We start from the raw sequence: 26090 nt of genomic DNA on the forward strand, positions 1-26090 counted from the left end.
ATTTTGTTCAGGTATTTTTAGGACATGGCATTTTATTCAGCTAGTTTGAGTCGATGCATAATTTGCATATTTCCGAGATTATTAAGTTTCTAAGATTTCTCTTAAGAAATACGTTATATATTTAAGACCTTCCTCACATTTTCTTCTTTTCTTTCATTGTATAAGAAGAGGTCATAACAACTTCTTTTCACCAAAAATAGTGAAAAATGTCACTATTTTGCTCTACAAAGTGAAGCCGTGCCTATTACTTCTTTCTGTTTACTAAAAAAAACAGAATCAAAAACTTTAAAGAAAATCAATTTACGGTTTATTCACTAAATGTGTCCAAGGCTTGTGGAAGAAATTCTGCGTGCCTCATCCTTCAGTCTGCTACAAAGGGAATTCAGTCTTGTCCCTGAGCTTGTTTGCTGGTGCGCTATGAATGTGTGATCAGTCGACTGTGAACAGTCCAGAGACCTGCCGCGCTGACCTTGGCTCACAGCCAGCCGCTGTTTCCTGGGTAGCCGTGGCTGCAGACTGGCGCTCTGACAGGCAGGGCTGTGCCCGCTGCCACCGCACGACAACCCCCCTTCTCCCACGTGCCCTGCCCCAATTGATACCCGACCCCACGCGCATCCATCACGACCATATCATGACTTCCCAAGGAGCCGCATGCAGCCACACGTTCACCTGGGATACTGCCCAGAGTGAAGGAATGACTGTTTAAACAGTGTGGTGAGTGATCGGGGAGCAAGGCGTGAGCTCTGGCCTGCTTGCTGCCATAGTTATCTGACAGTTATTTAGCCAGTAGTGCAAACGCAGCCCCGTGGCTGCCATGACAGGATGCGTTAGTGTCTTGGATAGATGTAGGCCACCAGTGTTTGGGAATGATGAGGGACCTGTGATTGATGATCTAACTGACTCAAAGCAGCAAACACAGAGCAGTAAGACTGTTAATGTAGAAAAAAACACACAGTGGTGTCTTTGTGTTTCAGACAGGATGCTGATACACTCTCTGGGTATTTGTTTTTATGTTAAATACCAGGAGAATTTTACCTTAAATTATTTGCATTAATCGGTTTTTGCTATTAGATATCGCAGAATTTATAAATGATGATGATGATAACAAAGCTTTGATTTAATCAGTGTAATAATTTAAGCTCACATGTGAAGCTCAAGCTGGTTAAACAGACTGAAAAAATGTCACTGAAGTGTAACCCGTAACTCAATTTAATCCATGTTATTTTTAACATTGCCTGTTTTTACAAAAAAGAAGGAAAGAAAGAATAGTGTAATGAAAATAAAATATTTAATGTCAAAGTACAATAGCATGTTCAATGCTTCTTCTGAACAGGCCAACAATAAGATCCACCAAACAATACAGCAAGAAAAATGCAAGAATGAGATTTAATAAACATTATACTCCACTTATTCAATAGCTGTCCTAACAGCTAATAGTGATGTCATAACTTTGTTGCTGTGGATTTTGTAATTAGCTTGACCTTTCCCTTAAAGGTGAACTTTCACCCTTCTTGCTCTATGGTTGTCTGGTGATGATGGCAGACAAGCTTTTTCCTTCTGCCTCTGGGTGAACCATGTGATATGGCTCTTCGTGTTTGTCATATTTTAAAAATATTACATTTCAGTTTTATCCGTACTGTATGTTCTTGTCTCTTATTGCAGAGACAATGTTTGCTACTGGCTTTACATGCAAACCACAAACCGTCTGGATGCCGCACTCAGAGCTTTCCAGTTCCTCTTGTTGCATCCTTCACAGTTCGATTTTAATTAACATTAAGATAATCTAGTTTGGATTATTTGTAATCAATTAAATGCTTCAAAAAATAACCCAAAAAACAGCCCAAAAGACAAAAAGGATAATATTCTAACTGGTATACTTTGCAAGAAAATAAACAAGATTATTATGTCGAGTCACTTGTCTGTATTATGTTTTGCTGTAATTATCTCTAACTTTAAAGAGCAACTAACCCCTAAATTGTCTAAATAGTTTTTTTAGGTTTCATTCTTCATGTTTCTGTGCAAATTTTGATGTTATAGTGTAAATTTGTTTAGTTCTGTAATATTTTGCCTAAAACCATCAAAAATGTTACAACTCTCCCAGAAACACACGGATAAAACCTTAAGGAACCCATTTAGAGAGTTTATCAGAAAAAAAAAAGTTAATTTAGAGGTTAATTGGATGACAACTTAAGCCAAACTTTACAAACTTCTGATCTGTAATGTACATAGTCTCCTTGGTCAATTAATAATTTGTGCTGCACTGAAAACAAAATATTTTCAAACACTCACATGTCGACCCGTTGGTTCTTCCTCAAGAGGAGAAAACCATTTCAACTGTGAACCAAAACATGCAACACTTTCCTTGTTGACTCCCGTTGATGAATCCTTGGTGTTCAATCTCAAGTATAGTTGCTCAGTAGTACATCAGTCTTATCTGAAGTGCGATTTTACAAATTTACTCGACCAACTGGGCTTATTTTCATGAACCCCATCCTCCTGGTAATAAAATGTGATTCCTCTGAAGGAAAATGAAATAGGGGTTCACCTTCTAATTTAATTCACAAAACTCGCTCGTTGTTCTGCAGTTGAAAAGATGAAATGTTTTTCACTTCCTTCTTTCAGCGGTGTGTGCGTGAGGGGGTGTGCATGTGTGTGTATTAGTTTGCTTGAGCTTCTCACGGGGCTGTTGTTGTTATTGAGTCGGTTCATGGTGTGATTAACAGAGTGTGCAGGCTGGCAGGAGCACAATAGGGAATCCCTCGACGCAGCACAACACTTTGATGCCTTTGAAATTACTCCATCACCATCCACTCACAAAAAAGAGATAGATAATAAGATTTACTCCTTTTTTTTTTTTACTCTATGTTGAATGCAAAGACTACGAGTTGGTGGGAAAAAAAGAGCTTTATAGAAATGCAAGCGTGCGCTGCTTGGTCCGTCTGGTGAAAGTTAATGTAGTTTTGGAAGATGCGTTCGACTGGAGGATTTTCACAGGGTTTGGGATTAACTCTGTAACGAAGCATCTTTTATTACATGGGACCCCAAGTTCTCCAAGACCACACTGTGACCGATATTTAGACCTAAGCCCCAGATGCTGATAACTATCATGAAAAGGCTGCGTGAAACTGCAGGAGAAAAAGGCAATTTTTATAAGCTGCAGGTGTCAGGAAACATCGTCTGTGTTTTCCCCCTTCCAGTAAACAACAGTGTCTCATGATACGCATAGAGGTAGCACAAATACGTAGCGCTCAAATACAGGTTTGGGTAATGGGGATTGTTTTGCTCTTAATAAACTGATGGATGAAGGATAGATGAAGAAGAAACAGTAAAGCAGTAAAATAAGGTTTTCATTAAATAAGTCTTAATGAAAGTACGTGCATATCTTGTACCAAAAAAGTAGAAAGATTATTTTAATAATCAGTTCTTCTGACGTTTAATCGGATATTAAAAAAAGACACATTCTGCAGGTTTTAAATCTTTTTATGCAACTGTAGCAGTACAAAAGATGCAAATAATTTGATTCATTTTTAAATGAGAATGTAAACATTATGTTGCATAAATGGGATAGCAGCTTTTCCTTAGTGTTGATTATTTGTAGCAAAGGATGCATCTGCAGGTAAAATTCCTTCAACAATGTGAAAACCTCAGTCTTTTGTGCTAATCTGTTGATTGTTTTTGGATTAATCAATTAATAACTGGATAGCAGAAGGTGCTTAATTGGAGATTTGTCAGAGAATCTGAGCCAGTTGAAGCTGGGGTTATTGAATTATCTGCTGATTATTTCAATAATTGATTCATCACAATTAATCAAATTAATCATTTCAGCCCTACAGAAAAGTGATAATATGCCACCAGAGCATATGTAATGCACCCGTAAAATATATTTGACATCCTTTAAAAATGTAGGTTTTCTACTAGAAAACTAAAGTCACAGCAAATATGCCAGACACACAAAGATAAAGACTTGATCTTTAGTGTTGATTGTTTTATTGTCTTTAATATCGTTTATTTAGATAATCTCAAGTAAAATACATAAAATAAAAGTGTTGAATGTCACTAAGATGAGCTGTAACCAGCTAATCCTAATATTTGTATTTTTTCTGGAGGATTATCCAGATTGCTTATTGACATTAATGACCAGATGTGTTCTCTTTTTGCTGCTCACTGAAGTTGCTCAATATTGTGAATAATACTCTGATCTCCTCCCCCAGGGTTTTGCAGACAGCCCTCATTACGGCGATCACATGAGTGACAGCCGATTAGTGTCCCATGAAGAATTGTCCCCAACACCTTTTATGAACTCAAACATAATTGGTAAGTAAGCAACTCCTCTTAAATCAGCCCTCACATGCCCTTTGGAGTTAGACTGTAAAAACATTGGTCTGACTGATGTGCAAGACGCACAATGCATCTGGAGGTTAAAATGCTGAAAGCCTTGCTTGGGTACTAGACAGTATTTACTCCCCTCTCTCTTTTCTTCATCTCCCTCTCCCTCCTTCTGTGATGACCCTCCCCCAGGGTAGGAGTCACACCATCAGTATAGCTTTCCGTCAGACGAAGAAGCTCTGTCCGAAACATGAAATTTGCTATCAGCTTCTGCTGATAGCAAATCTGCTGGTAGGGTTAATAGTTGATTTAAACACCTTCATTTTACATCATGATTTCTATGTGATATTCAGTTAAGGTTTCAAGTTTAAATGCTGCATGTAGCACCATCTAATTTTATTTTATAAATGCGATTATAAATTCAATTTTGTTTCCGTTCTATGCTGCCAAACCATTCATCAAAACGGCCATCATGGGGCGTGCTGTGGTGGCGCAGGGGGTTAGCACGCCCCACGTCGCGGGTTCGACTCCCGGTCCCGACGACCTTTGCCGCATGTCTTCCCCCTCTCCTCACCCTCCTTCCTGTCTGCCTACTGTCGCAAAAATACGAGCCACTAGCGCTGCAAAAACTCTTCGGAGAAAAAAAAAAATGGAAAGAAAACGGCCATCATGTCCATACCAGGCTCTGGATAATGCACCTTTTCAACCTCAACATATTTTCTTTTTTAGCTCTGATCAAAATCATTTGCCAGCTTCTCCCCTTCCTTGCACTTTGTTATTGAGTGGCAACATGCGCTGACATTACAGCAATTAAAAGCTGTATGTTACTGGGTGTGATGTGTAACCACTTGACACTTTAACTATGTCTCAGCTCATTATATGATGGCCCTAAAGACTGGTTTTCAAGCACAGTGATTAGTTCACAAATGGCTGCTGCTGAATTGAACTAAAATATTATCTCTCTTGTAATTGATCACGTGGCTGCTTCAGCTGTGCCTCTACAGCAGCAGGTTATAGATGCGATCTGTTGCTGCGAAATGTCAGTTCTCGACAGCATGATTGTAAACTTTGTATTGCAGTTTCTTATCTCAGGCTCAGAAGTCTGCAGTCTTATTGAATTGTTTTCCAGAGTAAGATCCGAGACTTGCATAAATCACGTTTTTTTTTTTCCTGTGTTCTCATTAAATTAAGCCTGAAAGGTTATTTCTCAGCAGTGCTTCTGGCAGCACAGCCATGCAGTATAAAGATGCCGTTAGATGCTGGTTGGTAGGTTGTGTTTCAAGCAACAGTTTTTGTTACCACAGAAGAAGGGAAACTTTCATTTAGTGGGTCCTTTTTAAACTTTTAAAGTAATTGCTTCAAATCTGAAAGCATCTGTGTGTGTTGTAGACTTTACTGGAGCGAGCTGTTGACTCAGATGTTTGTCAGTCCGCTTACCACATCCAGGATCAATTATTCAGGAAAAACATAAAGGAGCTTTGGAAAATGTTCACTGACAGGCAAAACTGAGGCTGGTGACGCAAACCTCTTAGGGATACTTCATACTTCCTGCCTCTTATTCAAAGTATCCTTCCTGATTGGAAGTCCCCGATACAAACCTAAAAGACTGGTCTACGTAATGTGAAGTTTATCAGCCTGCTAGATCATAAATGGCCTTTGTTTTTAAAAATACAACTCTAAATGGAAAATTCCTCTGGAATAAAATGCAAAAACAACCTGATGTGATTTTGTAATTGTTTTAGCCATTTCTTTCTTCTTGCTCACTACATAGAATTTACAGGCAATGGATAATTAGCTTACAGGGGTCTGTGGAGTTCCAGAATAAAGTGCTTATTTTTGCATCATGTTATACATAGTGTGCATTAAAAGCTTATAAGGAGAGATTTTTTTTAATTCAGGGCTGAGTGCCCATTGGTCACACCGGTCTCTCAGCAGGCCTGGAAGTAAGAACAAATTATAATTTCTTTCTCCACCTACATTTGCAACATGTAGGCTCTTACTGGTTTGCTCTGTGTACACTGCAAACTATCTGGTAGGGGGCAGCCTCAATGTCCATGTACACAGAACATCACAAGCAGTCTTAGTCACCGCCACATGAAACTCTGTGACTCAGCTGGTCGTAACAATGATAAACATGCTACTCTTGATGCTTTAGAGCTATTCTCAAGGGGATTTGCAACAGGTTTTGTATATTTATAGTCAGTCATCACACATGTACTCACATTATCTAATTGTAAGTGATTCACCAGTTGTTCTTCTTAAAGGACTGGGACATTTCTAAGGGCTGTAACTCACAGAATGGTGAAGTTATGCTAGAAATAATATTTTTGTATCCAGCAGAAAAGTAAGGAATTTCAAGATTATGTCCAATTATGCATCAACACATTTGTCTTATTCTTTTATCGGATTTTTATTTAGCTTAGAAAGGCTGAAAATTGTGAGTTTTTCTTTTTGACGCTTTGGGAATAAAATGTCTTGACTTGCTGATTACAGACGAGGACAAATCAGGGGATAATTAGCTCTCTAACTGATTAATTGGTGGATATATAGTAATTATTAATATTAATATGTGGTAAGGACATTTATCCTGTAAAAATATGTTACATTTACTGCTCTGGCGCATTAATTGACAGTCAATTCCCAACTTAGAACAATTCTTCTTTTGTTTGGTCCATCAGTCCTCTTCCATATAAACCTTTAGTCCTGTAATGCCCCAGTTAAGTGCAACAAAAGCACAAGATTTAATTTGAATATAGTCATTGCCTATGTTGTATATTAAAAGTCAGAGGACAGAAAATTGTAAAAGTAGTTTTATCAGTGTTTCACTTGAGGTCTTCTGTAGGTCCTAGTGGGTGTTTGGCCTCGATTTCCTTGTTCTAATTATTTAGCCACAGGGTTGGCCAAGTGTTCGTAGTACTGACAAGAAATGGTTACATCTGATTACCCGCTGAGAGTTTTTTCTGGTGGTGTCAGCTTGAAATGGGGAAGTCAGTGGGGAAGGCTCATTTCAGGCAATCTGGGCAATTACCTCAGGCAATGAGCTACACCTGACAGAGCTGCTCATTTAACTCATTTATATTGTGAGCGTAACCCACTGCTGGTAGCTTATGCCATTAAATTTCTGTTTTATACTCAAGATCAGGGACAATTTGATTTTAAAGTTGTTATGTAGGACTGAAGTGGCTCTAAGTTATCGTTAGTAACAGGTGTGATTAGACTGTATAGAAAAGAAGGAGACAGTAAATTGGTTCGAGTCTCTAAGACTCTCCAAGTCTAAAATAAGAGTTAACTTTTTAATTCAACATCTGCATTTCTTACAACTGTCTTTTTATTATTTGTCACTTCTAGTAGGGCTGGGCAAGTAATTGATTTTATCGATTAATCGAATTTTTTGGCTTTGAAAGATTTAATTTTTGGAAGTCTGGATTTTTTTCCACAAATGGACCCATTGAGTTTTTGTACCATATTTTCCGGACTACAGTATAGAGTGCACCATACTACAAGCCATTTCTACAAAGTTTAAAAAAAAACAAACTGGAAACGTACATATATAAGCCGCTGGTATCTCCACTGCTCTCGGTTTTTCACAAGGTTAATAAATCATGGATCTTACCACAGGGGCCGCATTTCATTGGCTGATGCCCATTCTATTTTTAGCACTGCTACAATGTGCGTGGCCGTCACACAAACACACGCTTCCCGTTAGCTAAGTACAGCATAATGGCAGTACTGATACACCTTGAAGCCTGTCTGCTACACAGTCTTACGTTAGCTAAACAGATCAATGTGCAATGTGTCTGTATCTGACATATACTAAAGATTTTATTTTAGCAGAAAAGGCTTTGGACTAAACTGTTACTCCTGTTAGCCACGCTAGCACCAAGTGCAGTGTATCAGGCCTAGACACACTCAAACATTTGCCAACAAACCACAGGAATCACCCACTGATTTCAAAAGTAGCCTACAAAACGATGAATGCCCGACTTATCCAGCCTTGCAAGAACAATAGGCATCAGTGATCTTGTCCGCAGCTATATTGATGTAGAGGGTGTGTGGATCTGCCGTTTTCCTCATCGAGCGAAAGCATTTTGCTGTGATGTGCACAATGTTGGAGGCGTCGCGTGGCTCAAACACCTTGATCTCATCCAAAAAAGATGACCTGAACTTGTTAGTTCCTCTGTCCATTGTAGTAGCTGATATATTGTGAAAATCCGGTAGTAATGATGCACTAATCGAGTCAGAAATACACTGCAGAGAATCAGTCGAAGTGGAAGACGCCATGTTGACATAGAAACAACGCGCCAAGAGGCTTTGTTTATGAGACTGGCGGCCACGTGGGATTTTCTAGGTCGGTTGTGGGCGGAGCTTGGTTCCATTAAGGACGCAGCCCTCCATCTCCAAAGCCGAACCATGGATTCGTTCACGCCGAGCTTACGTGCAGCGGCTCTATTTCCCTCTTGTACTGCCAGATCGACAGCCCTCAACTTAAAAGCTGCTTTATATGAACTTCTTTGTGTTGTTTCCTTGATGAGGGGGTATGAGTTTGAAAACATTTCTCCATCGTGCTATCATGTGCTTGTTCTAAATGAAAATGAGCACTTTCTTCTTTGATTTCCAATTTTTACTTTCAATGATTCACTTCCTGCTAAAGAGCCCCCTGGTGGTTGAAGAAAAATCCACAGAAAAGCCGCACCGAACTATAAACACCCCCACCATGGACTGTTCTCCCTGCTGCCCTCTGGAAAGAGGTTCCGCAGCATCCGGTGCAGGTCCACCAGGTTCCGAAACAGCTTTTTCCCACTTGCCATCAGACTGCTGAACTCTTAACTGGACTGCACTCAAAAACTGGTCTCCACTTCATACCTTGCACATATACATAGCTTAATAACTTCCATTTTACTGTCAGTCCTGCACTTTATATTTTATATTCATATTTATATTCATATTTTATACTGTATTTTATTTTATTCTGGAGTAACCTCACAACATTGGAACCTCAAAACATTATCCTGAGCCGTATGCAGCGAAATTTCGTTCTGTATACACCCTGTGCATGCAAAACGACAATAAAGTCAGTCTAAGTCTAAAAAAAGTTTTAAATATGGTAGTTCACAGTAATGTCAGCATGGCCAAAGCCAATTGATAAGCAAGTTTTAGAACTTTTATTTATTTAGACTTTAAGTATTAAAGTGAGGCTGCAATTTATTTTTTTAAGGTTTTATTGACTCAAGTGGCCTTTATTTGATAGTGAATTGATAGGAAAGTGGGTAATGACAGAAGCGGAAGACATGCGGCAAAGGTTACCAGGCCGGGAATTGAACCTGCGACGGCTGAGTCAGTAGCAGGACTTCGAACCAAATCACTGAGTTTATTTTGAAGAAAACAGCATGGACCAAGCTGGTCATGTAAGATCTTGATAACTCATTGATAAATCTAAGCATTTTTCTAATTAAAACAGTTTTTTACTTGTAATTTTAAGATGTTCTTCTTGTAAAATTGCATCTTTATTCCACAAATATTCTGACTATATATTCTTGTAATTAAACAAACATTCTCGTAGCCTGGCTCTAGTACTCTGTCGGACAACTTACAGAAGGGACAATTGAAATAAAAGCTACTTTTTCTGTCATATGTAATTTTATTTTTTTAGAAAAGAAAGCAAAAAAAAAAAAAAAACCCAGTTAAAATCGGACATCAGTTCTGGTACGAAAAGATTTGAGATTTTATTTGTAATCCATATCGAACAGTTCTATTTTCTATGATTGAAACATGCAGGCTATCCATGCTCAAAATGTTCTGCAATACGATCTGAACAATCCCCCCTTCTTTTTCTGTCAGAAATTCAAATCAACAACTTTATCCTCTATTGTTGTAAAACAAAGTGAGTTCTCATTGGATACTCGCTGCTTAGTGCGAGAGTTTTTCACATCCGTTTTCTCCTGCCATGTGCCTCGGGGCGTGACATCACAACTGCTGAGTCGTTGTTTAATAGTCACGTTTCTCTGTCCTGCTTCATATCTACGGTTCATACGGCTTTAGTCTTGCATAAAAGCTAATCAGCTTATGGCGGTGTCATCTACGCATGCATACAGTCACATGCAGATGCCCTGTAGACAAACACGTGTGACCTTAAGAAGGCTACCTGACTGGCATGGCTTAATTTAGAAGCTGACTCATTAAAGTTTGTCACAGCCACTGATTTACATTGGACCTTACAAACTGTGACTGTATTTGTAGTTTCAAAAAGTCCATGTTTTAGTTTATTACACCAATGATAATTAACAACAGGAACCACTGCATGTAGTAGGTCTTTTCTGTCTCCATATAATAATTATTTTAAGGCAATAACTGCAAATTATGCATAAACACAAAAGGTTTTTGCTTCCCGAGGCACTTCAGTGCAGTACAGTACAGTGCAGCAGGATTCCTCGGCTGATGATGCTGTGTTACTGAGCTGATTTATTTTTGACTGCTATTTATCAAATACTTCCAATGTGTGCTGATGTGCTGGTTCATGTAAACAATAAACTGAGTCTACAGAAAAGCACTGGGAACATTAGGACAGAAAAAGTAAATCTAAGTTTAGACTGTTTATGTAGGTAGAGTTTGAAATTTAACGTGCATAAAAATGTCAGCTGAAGTATCTTATCTTTAAAGAGTAAACTGACAGCTGCTCTTTTTAATTGTTGTATTATAATACACAGTACAGTGTAGCCGTGTCCTGTCTGGTCTCAAAGATTTGCACCAATTCCTATAAATATATTTACATTTATTTATAGGGAAGCCTACCTACCCTACAATTTGTGTTCGCAAAAATGGGATTTCTTTATATGAAACATTTGTGTCTGTGGCGTTTTCTTTTAAAAGTAATAAAAAAAGACATTGATTCTGCATTGTGCACAGACCAGCCCTTTGCAGATTCCCCTCTCTCCTTTTTCTTTTCCACTTAATTGATCCCCAAAGCTCTGCACGAGGTGTCAAATCCCACATCATACTGGCATCCCCAGTGTGTTTTTACTGGGGCAGGTGTCATCTGCTAATGCTTTGTCTCGTGGGAGAACATCCCCAGACCCAGGCTGTGATTGTGGCCAGGTGCTGTTCAGGTGTGCACTCAGTTTGCAGAGCAGCGTGGGTCACAGGTGCTGCCAGTGCTGCATCCTTTTACCTCGCTGCTGTTCATACCCACACACACGTGCACTCTGCAGGCCTTCAGGACATAATGTAGCGGCAACACATGCTGATAATGTGTATAAATATATACACATTTATCAGGGCTGAAAGGATTAATTGGATTAATCACAATGGATCGATTATTGAAATAATTACCAACTAATTTAGTAATCAATTGGAGTATACAAAAACAAGCAAGCACAAATTGTACAAAAAAATTTATATGTTTTGCATCTAAGATGAAAAAAATATGCTCTTCCCCGACCTCCTCTATAGTGTTCAGTTCTTCACCTGTTTCAGATTTGGTAACAAAAATCTCTTACTAACAACCTTCTGCTATCCTGTTATTAATCAATTAATAACAATAATAATAATCAATTCTATTTTTCTTTTCATTAACTATTGTGTTATTGTTCTTGTATTACACTGTGCCGTAGTTTTAAAGGTACTATATAAATAAATTTGACATTGACGTTGACAAAAATAATAACCCTACACAGTACTGACCCCAAGTCCAGCAATAATGGCTGAAGAGCTTTTCACATGTAGAAGTATTTTTTTAGCTGCAGATGCATCCTTTGCTACAAATGATCACGCATGCACAAAAGGAATTATTTGGCATTGGATTAAAATGTTTATTTTCCATTTTAAAGAACAAATTAGTTTGTCTGTTTCCATTTTATTATGTATTTCTAATATTGTATAAAAGGCATAAGTGGTTAATAAAAATAATAGGTCGGTCACGATAACAAATTCTGCTGGATGATTAATAGTCCCACAAGTTAATACAATAAACAATAATATTGTTGTTTTGAGACCATTTTGAGACCAATATTCCATGGCAACGGCAAAATAATGCAAAAACAAATTCTCAAAGATTAATAAACTTAAATTCTAATGAACATTTAATACTGGAACTGGAAGACATTTTAATTATCCAAAATAAATAAACAAAACAACAGAAAAAAACAAATAAAATGAATTATAAAGTCTCTGTAAACAAAATTGAGTGGCCGTCTCACAAACACACTTAGCTTCCTGTTAGCTAAGTACAGCATAATGGCAGAACTGATACAACTTCTACACCTTGAAGCCTGTCTGCTACACAGTCTTACATTAGCTAAACAGATCAATATGCAATGTGTCTGTATCTGACATACACTAAAGATTTTATTTTAGCAGAAAAGGCTTTGGACTAAACTGTTACTCCTGTTAGCCACGCTAGCACCAAGTACAGTGTATCAGGCCTAGACACACTCAAACATTTGCCAACAAACCACAGGAATCACCCACTGATTTCAAAAGTAGCCTACAAAACGATGAATGCCCGACTTACCCAGCCTTGCAAGAACAATAGGCATCAGTGATCTTGTCCGCAGCTATATTGATGTAGAGGGTGTGTGGATCTGCCGTTTTCCTCATCGAGCGAAAGCATTTTGCTGTGACGTGCACACCTTGCTCAAACACCTTGATCTCATCCAAAAAAGATGACCTGAACTTGTTAGTTCCTCAGTCCATTGTAGTAGCTGTTAAAAAAAAGAGCTAGTTGATACCAAAACACCAGACTGAAGATTTTTCCAGTCCAGTTTTTGGTAGGAAGACAGAAAAGAGAAAAACAATAAATCATGCAAATGATAATTACTGAGTTGCTTGTTTTAATTTATCATGCGATTAATTGATTTATTGTTTATTGTGACAGGCCTATGTACCAATTGTTTCTGTCTGATTAAATGGTCAAAATAATCAATAGAATAATGGATTACTAAAATAATCATATATATATATATATATATGTAGGGGTGTGTGTGTGTGTGTTTATAGTGTACAGACGGGCACAGTGTAAGATGGGATGTGTGCTGAGCAAATGAGATGTATGCAGCACTGTTTAGTTGCTGTAGCTGTTCATTATGCAGAGCTGCTGGGTGTGCTTATCTGTTACTGTGGTCAGTGAAGCGTGAAGAGCTGAAGATGAGCTGAAAGGACGAAAATCCCATTTCTCCTTCCCCATGCCGCCCATGCTTCCCACACCCCGCACCGCCTCCATGCTTCCCTCAGCCCGTCTCGGCCCCGCCCCGCCCCTGCCTCCCGTCCTCAGGTCCTGGCCCCCAGCGTGAGGCTGGCGAGGCTGACCAGCTGTAGAGGATCAGCTGTATACTGAGTAATACCCCAAGGGCCGCCTTTCTAAAGAGGATGGAGGAGCAGCAGTGGTATAGCCAAGTTATGATGACATAACCAGTCTTTCAGGAAGCAGCTGCAAGGATCAGAGAACCATACTCTATAAATTCTTACAAAAATTAGAAAATGCAGTTTGTTTGAGTTTCTTCTCAATAGACTTTTAAACTTTTCTAAAGGAAAGTTGGATTCCTAGGGAAAGGTCAGCCATCTTTGTTAGATTTTTGTAGGTAGTTGCATATAGACGTTAGAACTTTTCTGCTGATGGGGCTTATAAAAAAGTTCAGTTAAACCTAATATCTGCTTCAGAGACAGGCTGTGCTTCTACCTCCAAGAGCTACCTCTTTCTTCCTCTTACCCTCCCTGTTTCCTCCCTCGCTTCATGCTGCCTGCAGCTGCGGCCAGTGTTACTGCTGGAGCTCATATAATACAAGTTCAATACTGACAGAGAATTATTCATAGCTCAGATTAGCAGTGGACTTTAAATTTAGCCTAATATTTTGGATGCTCTTCCCATATTAACAGTTTAGTTTGCATATAGTTTAAAAAAATACTTGAGTACATCTGGTATCCACAGATATTTAAAGTTAGTCTTTCAGTGGGTCTAATTAAATTATATTAGTATTGAAGTGTTCTGTAGTTTCAGTTTTGAATCACTTCAAAACTGAAAAGAGAGCGATCTATTTCAAGTATTCATTACTTTTAATTTTGTTAGTCAGAAAATTTGATTACATGAGACCAATACAAGCTGGTTTTAAATACACAAAGCCTAATTTGGTCTGCATAGACATGGGGAAGGCTGCTGACATCGCCCAACAGATAGTCATTGATACGCTCCACAAGCACAGTAAGTCATAAAAGGTAATTACTAAACTCTGGTTGTTTAGAGTCCAGCCCTATTAACGGAAAGTTGAATGGAAGGAAAAAGTCTGGTGCTATCATGACGGGGTTGGGACAACACAGAAAAGATAAATAAACACAGGTAACCTATAGAGCACAGGTGTCAAACTCCAGTCCTCGAGGGCTGCAGTCCTGCAGTTTTTAGATGTGCCACAGCTACAAAACACTGAAATGAAATGTCTTAATTACCTCCTCCTTGTGTAGATCAGTTCTCCCAGCCTTGCTAATGACCTAATTATTCTAGTCAGGTGTGGTGCAGCAGAGGCACATCTAAAAGTTGCAGGACAGCGGCCCTCGAGGACTGGAGTTTGACACCCCTGCTATAGAGGAATCTAGGCTGCCATCTTGTTTGACAAACATGTTTTATAGCTTATATTTATTCGGACTTTGAATCCAGGTCAACTCTACCACCAAATATAGCGGTCTGGCTAAGATTTTTTTTATTTTTTTATGACAGAAATAAAGCCGTAATGTTACTAGAATACTGTCTTAGTACAAGAATAAAGTCAAAGTAATACAGGAGTAAAGTTTTTATATTACCAGAATAAAGTAATAGTATTAGGAGAATTAAGTAGTAATTTTATTGGAACGCCAACACAAAAAAATAAGAAAAAAAAATCAAGATTCCAAACCTTTTCCTTATTAAAACTAATTTTTTCTCATTATTTTAAGATGTTCTACTAGTAAAATTGCGACTTTAATCTGCTATTATGACTTTATCCTGGCAATATTACAACTTTATTCCTGTATTATTTTGACTTTACGTTCTACTTTATTCCCACTTGAAAGAATGATTAAAGTAAAAGCCACTTTTTGAAAAAAAAATTCTATTTGTAATTTCCTTTTTTTTTTTTTTAAGAAAAGAAAGCATTATTTTTTATTTAATTAAAGTCAGAATCTGCCATGAAGAAAACCTGATTTTATTTTTAAGCTATGTCACCCAGCTCTAAGACACATCCAGCTCAGACAAAGTGGGATGATAAATTTATGGTTAGACTCTCCCCCAAATACTTTTTAAACAGGGTTGAAGCTCCACCTTTAAAAGGTGGGAGTGACGTCCTCACATCAATCTGTCCAAGATGGAAAACTTGGACAGGATGAATTTTGTAAAGCTTACTCTGTGATGCACCGAAAACTGCCACCACTTTGGTCCGGTAGTGTTGGTGAACTTTCTTTCCCAGTCCTCTCCGACTCCCACAGCCACCACTGCTTGTCCTCCTGTGTGCATGCTGGGTGTACTGGCAAGCAAAATACTAGATAATGTTCCCCTCCCCTCTTTTTGCTCTGTAGTGGATTGTGATTGGATAATGAAATGCAAACATTTGTTTCGCCTTTACTCCCACTTGACAATGCCTGACATTTTCTCCTACGCTGGCACAGCCCCGACAGTGTAAAGTGTGGGAAGTGAAGAGAGAAGCACGTCTCTGCAAGACTTTAATGCCAAGGATATGGGGGTGGTTAGGTAGATTTTTTGTATTTTTTTTATCAACTTAAAACCAGCAAGACTGTCTTCAATGGTTGCTCTAGTTTTTACTCTCCCACTGTGCCATCCCCACATAGAGAGATCATCAAAAGTTTCCCCCCTTCTGGCTGGTTGGATGTTTTATTTAGTGCAGCCTTGTGCTCTTAAACTCCAGAGCGCTCAGGGTTTGTGGGGGATTTTTTTGTAAGAAAATATGCCCACAGTGCTGTGAGTCGAATCAGCATTCCTAGCCCATGTGTGCATCCTTCCTCGTCCTTCACCTCTCTTTAGCTCTCCGTTGTTTTGCTGCTCAACAGTTGTTTGGCATCTAATACCAAACATTGACTCATTCTTTGATGTTGCATGCCGTCCTGATTCTAACAGCCAACAGGGAGACATTTCTGCAGCTTGTTAAACACGCTCAGTTTCTTTTTTTTGTCTTTTTCTTCCTTTAAAGCAATTTCACAACTTGACAGGGACGATGGCACTGAGCTCGTGAGATGCAGGAGAGCGTGTTACGGCGGCAGCATCCGTTACAGAGCTGGCGCTCGCATGTTGGGAGACGTTATTAGGGAGCTCATCGCCTTTCTCCTCTGAGAGAATGGATGCGTGATTATGAAGTCATCAGCTTTGAACCAGCGTGGCTACAGAGGAGCACCCCTCCTCGCGGGTCCTCGGGGTGCCATTGATTGGTGACCATGTGTTTGTGCCTGATAGACTGTGAAATGGTGTGTTGCTGCACGGCTGTGTCACACCTGCGTCCCACCGAAGTGATTGATTGGTTTGGTCATGTGGAATGTTCCCATCTGGTCCGCAGTAATGCATTTTTTTCCTCGTTTGTGAATAACAAGCACCGGCGGGAGAGCGGTTGGGATCGGAAAACGGCAAAGGCCAAGCGAAAACATTTTCCCCTGTCCACCTCCCCCGTTTCTTCCCCTCCTTCTTTTTACAGAGTTAGAAAAAATTCAAATAGACCGAGCCGTGGCACCTGATAATCCTGGGAGGGGATAAACACAATCAGGAAATCCACTTTTCCTCTCTCTCTCTCTCCCTTTCCCCTGTGTTGCGATGGATTTTTGGAGAAAATAAACAGTTTAGCTCCAGATACTGAAAACCATATTTACCAAAATGTTGGATGTATGTGATTTTGCTGATTGCGCCATCTTGTTTTGATTAGTAGCCTGATTTATAAAAGCGGTGGCGTTTATTTCCCCATGAGCCTAATGTGTTATCCTCTTTCTTATTCCTGTGTTCTTCCCAGTTTGATTTCTCTTAATCCCAGTCCCTTGCCTTTAATTGATCTATTCATTTCACCTAATGGCTAATTACACATCAAGCTGCATGAGCAGATACATTCATCATCCTAGTACGTAATAATCAGTGACATTTCAACAAAGAAAAAAAAATAAATATGCAAATAAGAACTCATTAACATTTGCTCTTGCTTTGAATAATGTCACATGCTGAGAGGGCTGTACGCAGAAATTGATGTGGAGCTCAGGGCAGAATAGCCATGTTTCCTTGGTGTTTTGTTGCTCCGTCGTGCTCCTCTATCCCACTGTTGTTCCTAATACTGAGCTGCAAACAGTGTTCCGACAGGCAGGGAGGAAGCTGATATGATACAGTGCCCCTCCACCCCCTTATTTCCTCATCCGCGCTGCTGACCTAACCTCTAACCCAGCCAGCTTTTACTTACAGTGGAGAAAAAAAAGAAAACCCGAGGGGAAGCATCAAACTGCTTTGACAGAATGGACGTACACAAACTGTTAAAAGGGAAACAAAAGGAGGCATGTTAAAAGGTGTGATGAAAAGGCGAATGAGTGAGTGTACATCTGATGTGTTCCCGTGCCGTCTCTGGTTGCCAGAGGAATGTATTAGTAACCATGGAGCCTGTCTAATTTTACTTCCAACGCAGCCAGACAGGCCGAATCCTGAACTTTATACGGTGGAGATCTCCCTGGTCTTCATTTTCTAATCTTTTCCATGGATTCATAGCTCCTTGTGATTAGGTGCTAAAAACTTTTCTCTTGTTTATGTTTTGCGTCCCGTAATGATCTAATTATAGGAATAATGTTTTGCAGTAATGTGCCATGAATCTCATCAGACGGGAACATAAGCCCCAGACATCAACACCAAACACATAGTTAATCAGAAAAAAAGAGAAACAAGTGAGCTGGTGCATGGTGAAGTACATTTGGTTTCTACATTAACAGCATACAGCCATTCAGTATCTTGTGTTTGTTTTCACGGTCTTGGTTTTCCTTGGAGCAAAGAATATACACTCATTTCTTTTGGATGGAAAATAGGCTCTTGGAATGCATCTGAGAGGCAGTGAAGCACGCTCACTAATTGGCTAAGTTTTGTGGCAATGGTTTTGAATTGATCCCAGTGGACGGTGAGGTCACCGCCGCTCACTTTATCAAAATAAAGAGCTAAACAGAGCATCATGCTGCGCTGTTCTGCTGCTCTTTGATCAGTAAGGATGTGATCTATGAGGAACTGGCCAACTTGGCTTTTTATCCGGAAGGATTTCATCTAAAACTATTGTTGTTAATTCAATGCTGATGGGCAACGAGGCACACATGATTGTCCAATCTTAGCTCTGTTTTCTGTGAAATCAAATTCAAATCAGACCAAAAGCTTCTGATGATCACAAATGATATTAATGTGAGGTGATGTGATAGAGCAAGGGTGTCGAACTCAGTTTGATTTTGGGCCAAATCAAAAATCTGAATGTTCTTAAAGGGCCGGTTGGCCACAATGTATTGATAGAACCCATTAAATTGTTAAAATATCAATAATTGTTACGGCATTCAGTAAGCGCTTCTTAAAATTAAATAATATTGAACATCTTTTCACACTGATTTTGTATCCACGATTTTGTATTACATATTTTGTGGTGCTAATTTAGAAATATTTGTAAGGATTTTTAATTTTTTTTTTGCTAATGTATGATTTTAAATGTGACTTTTTATTAATCGCTGCATTAATCACAGACTACAGCTCGACATTGAGTAAGGCTGAGCCAATAGTCACTCAAACTCAATATTTTTTCCAATTTTGAGAAAAATATTTCAGTAAAATCAGAAAAAAAAATGTGGGGATCTGTTGATTTTTTTTGTGTGAATTTTGCAGATTTGTGAAAAATTGGAAGGACTTATTGATGCAATTTAGAGTCCGGAGGGCCACGTAAAAAGCTTCGGCGGGCCTGATTTGGCCCCCGGGCCTTGAGTTTGACACGTGTGATAGAGGGTTGACACAGTGAAAAAATATAAACTCGATACTGAGTAAAATACGCAACAGTCAATGTCGTTTTTGATGCTGCAGAACCATTTTTTGATTGCATATGACACAAATATTATCAAAAAAATAAAATCTTATTTCAAACGGCAGATAAACTGACACAGATCCAGAAAGTAAGATCTTTAGGCATTTATACTGGCTTATAAACACCAAAAATAATATTATAAACACAACTTTCTTGTTTGTCATGTAGGGTGGTAATTTATTTTTCATTGTATTTCTTAGTTTCTGCTTTGCTCTCAACAGCGTCGTTTCCCACCCAGTTCTATACTTGCTACACATTATATTTAGCTCATAATAAAGTGCTGTTTACTTCACTATGACACGGTGGTGAACATACACTCCGTTCTGCAGTGAGATGCCTCGCAAGCATGCTCACACCTTCACACCTTTGAGTGATATGCTAATTATCAGGCTCACGGAGCGTTTTCATCTGAACTCATGAAATCTTCTCCCCTCATGAGATTACATTTTCATTTGAACACGAACATACTAAGTGATGGTAGGCGTCGTACAATTTATTTGATTGATTACGACTGCAGTAATTAAATCGTTTTAATCATGGTAGTTTCTGTATTATCTGCCCATTCCTGATGTTTTAAGGACGACAGTGAATTTTACTTTCCATCAGCGCCCGCTCGCAGTTTAATTAATAGTTGTGTGGCAGAAAAAGAAAAACACATGCTTGGTTCCTCGTAGGGGTGCACAGAACAAATAGGCCTCTATGAGACGTAATAAAAACAATATTAGTGTTGCTCTTGTTGTGATGCTGTGATCTCACGGGCCCGTTCAGAGGAGGGAAAACAGAACAAGCCTGTAACATGTGAACAGACACATTCTGCATTTAGCTCCTCTTCCCTTACAACATAAACAACCTACTCTTAATGAGCTGATTCAAACCTGAACATTTAAATTGTTTAGCATTTAACTTCAAACATTTTGTTTTTGCCAAACGCCGTTTATCATAGTGACCTATTTTGCTCACCGTGAGTTACAGCAGCTGAGCATCAGACAGGAGACTGTGTCACTGCAAGATATTTTATTCAGCTAATTTAGGCTCTCTGCTTTGGAAGTGACCAACCCAGCAGTATGCTCCACTTGATGTATCACTTTGTTCTACTTTACCCCTGCAGCATGAACATACATTTTCCTGAAATTTGTGTGCAGATTTCTGTAAATCTTTGTGAACAAGCGGATGAAGCAGACAGATTTAAACATCAAATTACAAGAACCTAACGTGAAAAGTGGAGAGAAACCTTACTGGGTTTTTGTTTCTCCTTCAGTACTTATTTTCTTTGGTGATCTCTGTAAATGTTTTGGGGATCGGAGCGCTGATGAATTCATTTTTTAGTGGTTGATTCATGAGAAATGTAGCATGAACAGACTCAGAGTTGTGAGATTCAGCAGTCTGTTTGCCATGCCTTTTTTCCCCCACCCTAGTATTTATTACAAAGATCTGCACTAATCTAAAGCAGCTGTTAAAAGAAATTATTTTATGTGATTTATTTCATTTCAATAGAAAACTATTGAAAAGCTTTCTATTAAAATCAGAATTAAAGCTAACTAAACAAAGGCTTTATGATTTTTATTTTTGGATTATTTAAGGTCATACAGTTGAACAGATGGTTGCCAGATTTAAAAGTTGTGCATTACTGAAGGTATTAAGTTCTTGAAAGATGTAATGTTAAAACACATGAGCTTGCTTGATAAAGAACTCCTCAAGTATAAAGATACCCAAAAATATATATATATATAAAATTCACCTCTTCTTCTTTCTTATTTTGTTCTTGGACATGTTTTCTCTGTCCTGTTTGTTTTCTTGATTTTAAAAGCTGTTTGAAATAAGTGAAAATTTAAATGATATTGTGATAATGCTGTTGTAGTGAAGACGGAGGTCACACCCAGCTGGCTCTAATCTGAACTGAAAGGAAACCTGGTGCTGCTGTAGCATTCGCTCAGCTCCATCTGAAGTGATGAGCTCCAACGCTAAAGCCAAAGGGAGGAGATTAGATTATCTGAAAAGCTAAACTTCTTACCCGGGTTGACTGTTAAAAATAGCAATGGATAAATTGAAAATGTTGATTTTTTTTTTTTTTTACTGGGTGCCGATCATTAAAATCCAAGCAGATATAAATATTTTTTTACTCTGCTATGATGGAAGTCCAAAAGACAAAGTTGAGTCTTACAGTTAAGCCTAAACTAATTTATGCCAATGACATTTAGATTTAAAATTATTTTCAGTCAAGCAGTAAGTTTGTTTCTGTTCGGAAATTAAACAGGCATTTTGCAAAAGATTGTAAAACAATATATTTATGTGAGAATCAGTTTTAAAAATGTATGTGTACCGATTTAAAGATACCAAATAATATGAATCTCAATAATCAATGAAATCCTTAATATCTTTTCTGAACAGCTTTCCGCATGTTGACAGGTGTTTTTGGCTATTTGGTTAGCTCAACTCTTTCATAAAAACTTCTCCTAATTCCCTAAACAGATTCTGACTTCTGTCTAAAGCCAGTAAAATACTAACCACTCATGAACTTGTTTTGCACAACCCTTTTTAAGAATATTGAGTCATCTCTTTAATTTAGACTTAAACTGTGTCAAACTAATTTCCCAAATTGTATACAGCCAAGCTTGTTCTTCTTTAGCATATTTTTAAGTTGAGATCTGAACTGCTGCTTTATTGCATTATCTTGTAGTCGATGTCTGTGTTTTCACATCTATCTGCTTGCTGGGCCTGAATTACAACAGTGTCCATCAATTATTCATGTCAAAACCAGTGTGTGTGACAAAACACATGCTGGCAATGAATATTTAACTCTTGCACTTGAGCAGACTTTGTTTCTAAAGAATAAGAAATGATTCTTACTGGACCACTTTTGCATATCAGATGGAAAGTAAAGAAATTGAAATTCTCGTCACAGGAGACGTTTCATCATCCTGCCATTATAGTGAATGTTGGTGGTAACCGACAACTTAATCCTATTTCCTTTCGCAAGAGCAATGGCTCAGAACAGTATCGCATTATTGTTAGAGGAGAAGCAGCTTTGCCAGTTAAACCATCTTCCCTGATTTCCTCAGCTTCTTGCGTCCCCAGAGACGGTGTTCACAGATGCAGAACAACTGTCTCTTTCAGGAGTGCTCAGATAAGCACAAGTGGATTCTCTTAGATGTACCTGTGTTCACCTGCGCTGATGGAAACAGGGCTCAGATCAGTCACTGTGGAACAAAAGATCCAGGCTATGCATGTTTTTTAACGCACAAAAAATATATATTTACTGCATCCCCAGAGTACACAGAGTTTAGTTCCAGGGTTTGTGTCTGTGCTTGTAATATTTGGAAGTCTGACAAAAAAATAATGCATGATGGTGTTAAAGTTATTCATCATTCTCCCTGAGGAGCTCTCATTTGTTTATTTGTTTGTTCTTCTAGGAGACTAAAACTGCTGAGTTTGGATGTTGTGATGTGTGTGATTCATGTATATTCTGCGCTCAGATTTTTATTTCTCCCCTGACGGCTGCTTGCTAGCTTTCCGTTAAGCCGTGCAGACTGGATGTGACACTGATCGAAGGACTCTGACAATTGTTACTCTCTTAATTAATTCACTGAAAACATCCTTTGCTTGCTGACATCGCCATGAGTCATTACACTTCTGCTGAAGGATGAGATTTCTTTTTGCACGCATTAGATTATTTTTAGTGTATTTATGCTATATACATATATATGAGAGGTAAAGGAGAAAAAGCTGAGTTCACTTTAATGTGATTTATACATTTGGCAGAAAACTTTCCTGTCAGACTGGGAGATTTGTCTCCAAAGTAAAGAACAGAAATGTGTTATTAAATCCAGATTGGTATCATCTTCTTTCTTTTCAGTTTTTATCAGCTACAGATCTAATATATGGGAGTAGTGGCACAATACTGCACTGGAACTATTTCAATAATTTAAACAGTGAAACTCATTTAGCAACTATTTAGATTGCAGAGTGAAATATTTTGCCTTAATTTATGTACATTTTTATACTAAATTAAACTGCAAAATTTCGTTTCTCAAAAAAGCGGAATACCACACAAAGTTTGAAACAGAAATGTTATGTTAAAAATCAATTAATTAATTAATAGCATTAAATGAGCTCAATAATTGCCATTCTGATTATTAATATTTTTGAAGGCGTTTTCATACGTTTCATACGCATTTTGTTTACGTTTTCGGTGGTAAGTGCTTCTTTTATTTTCGTTTTATTTATTATTTTTGGTTGTTGTCTTTTATGTTTGGATGTTTTAAAAATCTTCCAATTCCAATGCCGAGTGTTCTTTACAAAATTAAAGTTTATTGGTGTTTGACTGGGTGTGCGTGCATTTTTATGCTATTCTCAATAAATCACTTGAAAATTGTCTAAAAAAAAAAAGAAAAAACAATATTATAGTTTATTGGAATAATTATTGGGACAATTGATCCCCCAGTAAAATTTGTTATTGTGACATCAACACAATTACAGGCTGTCCAGTAAAAGCCATTGACAAAACAAGCCAGAAAAGAATTTTTATCCAAGGAAAATGAGAGAAATGCTCACAAGCGACAGAGATAACTGCAGCCTTGAGACGGTTGTTGATCAGAGCCCAGCTGATGTTGTTCCACTTTGTGAGGTCAAGTCCAAGGTCAGCGCCGCTGTGGACCAGGACATTTCAGAGCACTTCATGATTCCCTCTTCTGAAAAGTCTTATAGAGAACCAGCAGGACCCGGTTCCTGTCCACACTGCCAGAAGTACTAAAGACCAAGCTTGACGACAATGTGGCCATTGTGCAAAACCCCATTCAGATTTTATTTCCATCCCTTGTGTTGTTACAGGTAAAACTGAGAGGGCTTCGTTTCTTGGCTATGGGAGGGATCCTGGAGCATCTGGTAGCCAGGTAGGTTTCATAGACAAAAACATTATACTACAATGAGAACTCTTTAAATCAAGTGAGACTTTTACTCTTAGTTGTTGTGGGTTGTCTGTTCAGAGAAAACAACTGAAAGTGGTAAATCTCAGAACAATAAAGTGTGTTGTACACAAACTCAGTGATGAGTCAGATATTTCTAATAGAAACTGAGCGGTTTGGTGGAAAGGAGTTGCTCTTATGTTACTGCTGCAAACTGGAAGTCATTCCTAGTAAATGAAATTTAGTAGAAGAATTTAGCAAAGAAATTTCAGGTAAATAATTTGTAAAACAGGTAAAAATTTGTAAAATTTGTAAAAAAAATTTGTTAAACAGGTGACAGGCAATCTGTTTAGAATCCCAAAAATGGCTTATTTTTGAGAGTAAAATCTAATTAACTTAATCTGCAAACTCATTGTGGTGACGATATTGATTTTAATCAAACCTAGTTTTCTGGACACTAACAGATAAATACTATTGGTAGACAAAAATGTGAAAAGAAGGTTGCTAGGTTTCCTTTTACAACAAGATATTGTTTTGTCCAAAGTTAACGTTAAATTACCTCTCTTTTTTAACAATATTCATCATAAGTACAGTTTTAAATCAGCTATAAACTCCCTCAAGCTGCAGGTTATGTGTGATCTTTACAATCTTCTTATTGTTAGTCAAGTTGCCTTGCTTAATATAGTTGAATATAGTTGATAATATGAACTGAAGAAGAATTAATTAATTCAAAGCATGAAGAGGAAGATAGTTCTAGTGATCTAAAATTTGCTAGAGGTTGTTTTGTTTTTGACAGAAACTAAAATGTTTGACCTTCATTTCCATTTTTCACTAAAGAAAGTTTTTGTTTTTATAACCTAAGATAACTTGTGTTTACCTAACAGCTCACAGCAACATGAGTTGTATTTAAACATTTGCTTGCTACAGTTGAAGTAATACATAATTTGTTTGTACTTCCTCTCTGAGTTTGTTTGGTCCAGATGGATGAACAGTAAACACAAATTTAATCAGGCTCTCTTCAACTTGTTTTTTCTTTTTTGTTTGATTTATTTTTTATTTATTTGGTTTGTGTTGTTTTCTCCTACCGTAATAAAACTCGTATATCTGCTGAGTTCTTGGCAGAGCTGGAGGAAGAGAGTGCTGTCCTAATCTGTCGTATATCACTTCGCTAAAACTGTTTCTGTTTGGCTTCCTTCCACATCGGGTTTTCTATGATACATCTGAGAATTTTTTGCCACAGAGTCTCACACAAAACTCAGCTTTTGCACGTTTACACTCTTCCAAGCTGTGAAAATTTGACTCCTGGTTTCTCCTCTTCTGTTGCCTGTCTCTCTCTGTGAGGTGAACAATTTGCTGGTAATTGTATTAAATTTTAATTCACAGGAATTTGGAGAGAGATAATGCTCAGGATTTACATTTTGTTCAGCTGGAAGTCCAGAAAAGCAAATCTGGAGATTCCTCACTATTCTTGAAACAAAGATTTTGTTGAAACCTGTTTTGTTGTTTTTCTTTTTATGTTTTTTATTCCTATTTTTTCCACACAGTGTTGTGTATGCAAACCTAAGAATCCTGATCCTATTTTGTCATGTTTCAACTACAAACTTTATTATATTTATTGGGATTTTATGGCGTGAAAATCAGTTTTAGATGAAATTTGTGATATCCATTTTTTTCAGCCCACCAGAGTAAATACTTTGTTGAATCACTTTTGTGGTAAATGTTCCCCCATTGTTCTTCGCTAAATTTCTCAGGATGAACCAGATTGGAAGTCTGTTAGCATTGATGTCCCAGGTGTTGCCACAAAATAAAAATGGGATTTTGCTCTGGACTT

The 26090-nt window shown here is 38.0% G+C and overlaps 1 protein-coding gene across 7 annotated transcripts in view; it reads left to right on the forward strand.

Moving 5' to 3' along the window:
* The window catches only part of tcf12 (transcription factor 12), a 90932-nt gene that overhangs the window by 14548 nt on the left and 50294 nt on the right, over window positions 1–26090 (forward strand). For all 7 annotated transcript variants that reach the window (XM_023332462.1, XM_023332463.1, XM_023332461.1 and 4 more), the window contains 2 exons: window positions 4212–4314; window positions 24186–24247. In XM_023332462.1, the coding sequence (XP_023188230.1) occupies window positions 4212–4314; window positions 24186–24247 (165 nt within the window). The remainder of the gene's footprint in view (window positions 1–4211; window positions 4315–24185; window positions 24248–26090) is intronic.

This window comes from Xiphophorus maculatus, chromosome 4 (assembly GCF_002775205.1).
Source record: "Xiphophorus maculatus strain JP 163 A chromosome 4, X_maculatus-5.0-male, whole genome shotgun sequence".
NCBI lineage: Eukaryota > Metazoa > Chordata > Actinopteri > Cyprinodontiformes > Poeciliidae > Xiphophorus > Xiphophorus maculatus.